The sequence below is a fragment of the Verticillium alfalfae genome, genomic scaffold, assembly GCF_000150825.1.
Source record: "Verticillium alfalfae VaMs.102 supercont1.9 genomic scaffold, whole genome shotgun sequence".
Taxonomy (NCBI): domain Eukaryota; kingdom Fungi; phylum Ascomycota; class Sordariomycetes; order Glomerellales; family Plectosphaerellaceae; genus Verticillium; species Verticillium alfalfae.
The window spans coordinates 1088167-1089725 of NW_003315030.1; the positions used below are offsets into that span (position 1 = coordinate 1088167).

Below are 1559 nucleotides of genomic sequence, written 5' to 3' on the forward strand. Positions count from 1 at the left end.
TTCCCATCACATCCCTTTGCCGATCATTGCCATACCGCTGCTCATCATAGATCCGCCCAGGTTCAAACAGCATGGACATACTGCTGGCCCGTCATTTTTGGGGCTTCACGGCGGTAAATGCGGAGATGCATCTTCATCACGGCGGCAAGGCAGGCCATCTTGGTTTCCATACCATCGTCAACCATTGTCATTATCATGATCATCAGATCATCAAGCTTATACCAACAGGACAAAAGACGCCCAACGCCTCGCAGGTCTAGAAGATGCTCGCATCGCATATGCAAAATCCAAGCGCCCCAGACAGAAAAACCCAAATCCGAGCACACTCATTTTGAAACACACAGCTTCCCCCACCACCTCCCGCTAAAAGTGAGCCCGCGTCGAGTGCTTGCACTCAACCAAGAACGAGGTAGTAATCTTTCACCGATCGCCCCTGGTTCCGTATCCCTCTTCTTCCTCGCAGATCAGCGGCATTCGCTCCATGTCAGCCTCAGCTTTTTCCCTTTCGTTGTGTAACCCGACCTGGATGGCAACAAAAAGAACGAGAGCGATGCCAAGAACAGTCCCGGTCGCGCCCATCATTATGTTCACAGGCACGGGGTTACCATGCAGCGGACCATGGGTCCATGCATCGAGACCCGACTGCGCAAAGCTGATGATACCGGAGATGCACACCAACGCGCCATAAATGCGCCCAAACGTGGCGAAGCCGAAGACTTTCGTAGCGTAATCGCTGGCAGTCGTTAGCCTAGGAAGTCATAGAGAAAAGCTTTCCAAACTTACGAAATGGCAGAGTAGTACAGCGGCCTGAAGATCACAAAGGCCACAATCATCGCGTACCCTGCCCACAGCTGGGGAATGCAGTTGAGCACGGCAACGACGATGATCAGGACGGTTAAGATGCCGAATGTGACCGGCACGCTTGCGTTGTTGAGCAAGACGGCAATGAAGGGTGTCGCAGCGACACCGCCAATGGGCAGAGCAGCATCGAAAAAGTGGTTGATCGACTCAGCCAGCACATCAGACCCGAGCATGAAGCGATACTGGGCACGGATGGTGGCGATGAGGTAGTTCATTCTCAGCATTTGGTGCACCGTGAGCAAGAGGATCAAGATGAACCACGGCGTAAGCATCTGCTGATGGGCAGGCAGACCGTGCAGGACACCCCAGACACCACTGGCCTCGAGACGCTCTTCCTTGATCTTCACGCGCTCCTCCCTCACCTCGGCATCACCAGTGAGATCGACAATCGCGTCAAGCTTGGCCCGACGGCGCTCCGCCCGGATGCTGCGAACGTGGTATCGCTCGCCATCGCTCGTAAGGTCGTCATCGGAGGTGTGAACGTCTCGAGTGTTGTCTTCAGCACGCTCAATCTTCTCCTCGAGCTCAGGCACCGAGTGGTAAGCATGCTCGGGCATGTATGTGTACTCGGCGACAAGGATCAAGACCGGGACAATGAGGTAACCAAAGAGACTTCTCCAGTGAGAGTTACCACCGTGCGTCGTACGCATGCGTTAGAGAGGAGACTGCCGCGAGCATCGAGGCACCAGTGACCAGCG

At 54.8% G+C, this 1559-nt stretch overlaps 1 protein-coding gene across 1 annotated transcript in view; it reads right to left on the reverse strand.

The window, feature by feature from the left end:
• VDBG_07279 (FMP42) overlaps positions 1–1418 on the reverse strand; it is a gene marked incomplete at both ends in the record, with an annotated part of 2283 nt that extends 865 nt beyond the window's left edge. The window contains 2 exons of the mRNA XM_003002662.1: positions 425–748; positions 841–1418. Of these exons, the coding sequence (XP_003002708.1) occupies positions 425–748; positions 841–1418 (902 nt within the window). The remainder of the gene's footprint in view (positions 1–424; positions 749–840) is intronic.
• Between the last annotated feature and the right edge of the window lie 141 nt (positions 1419–1559).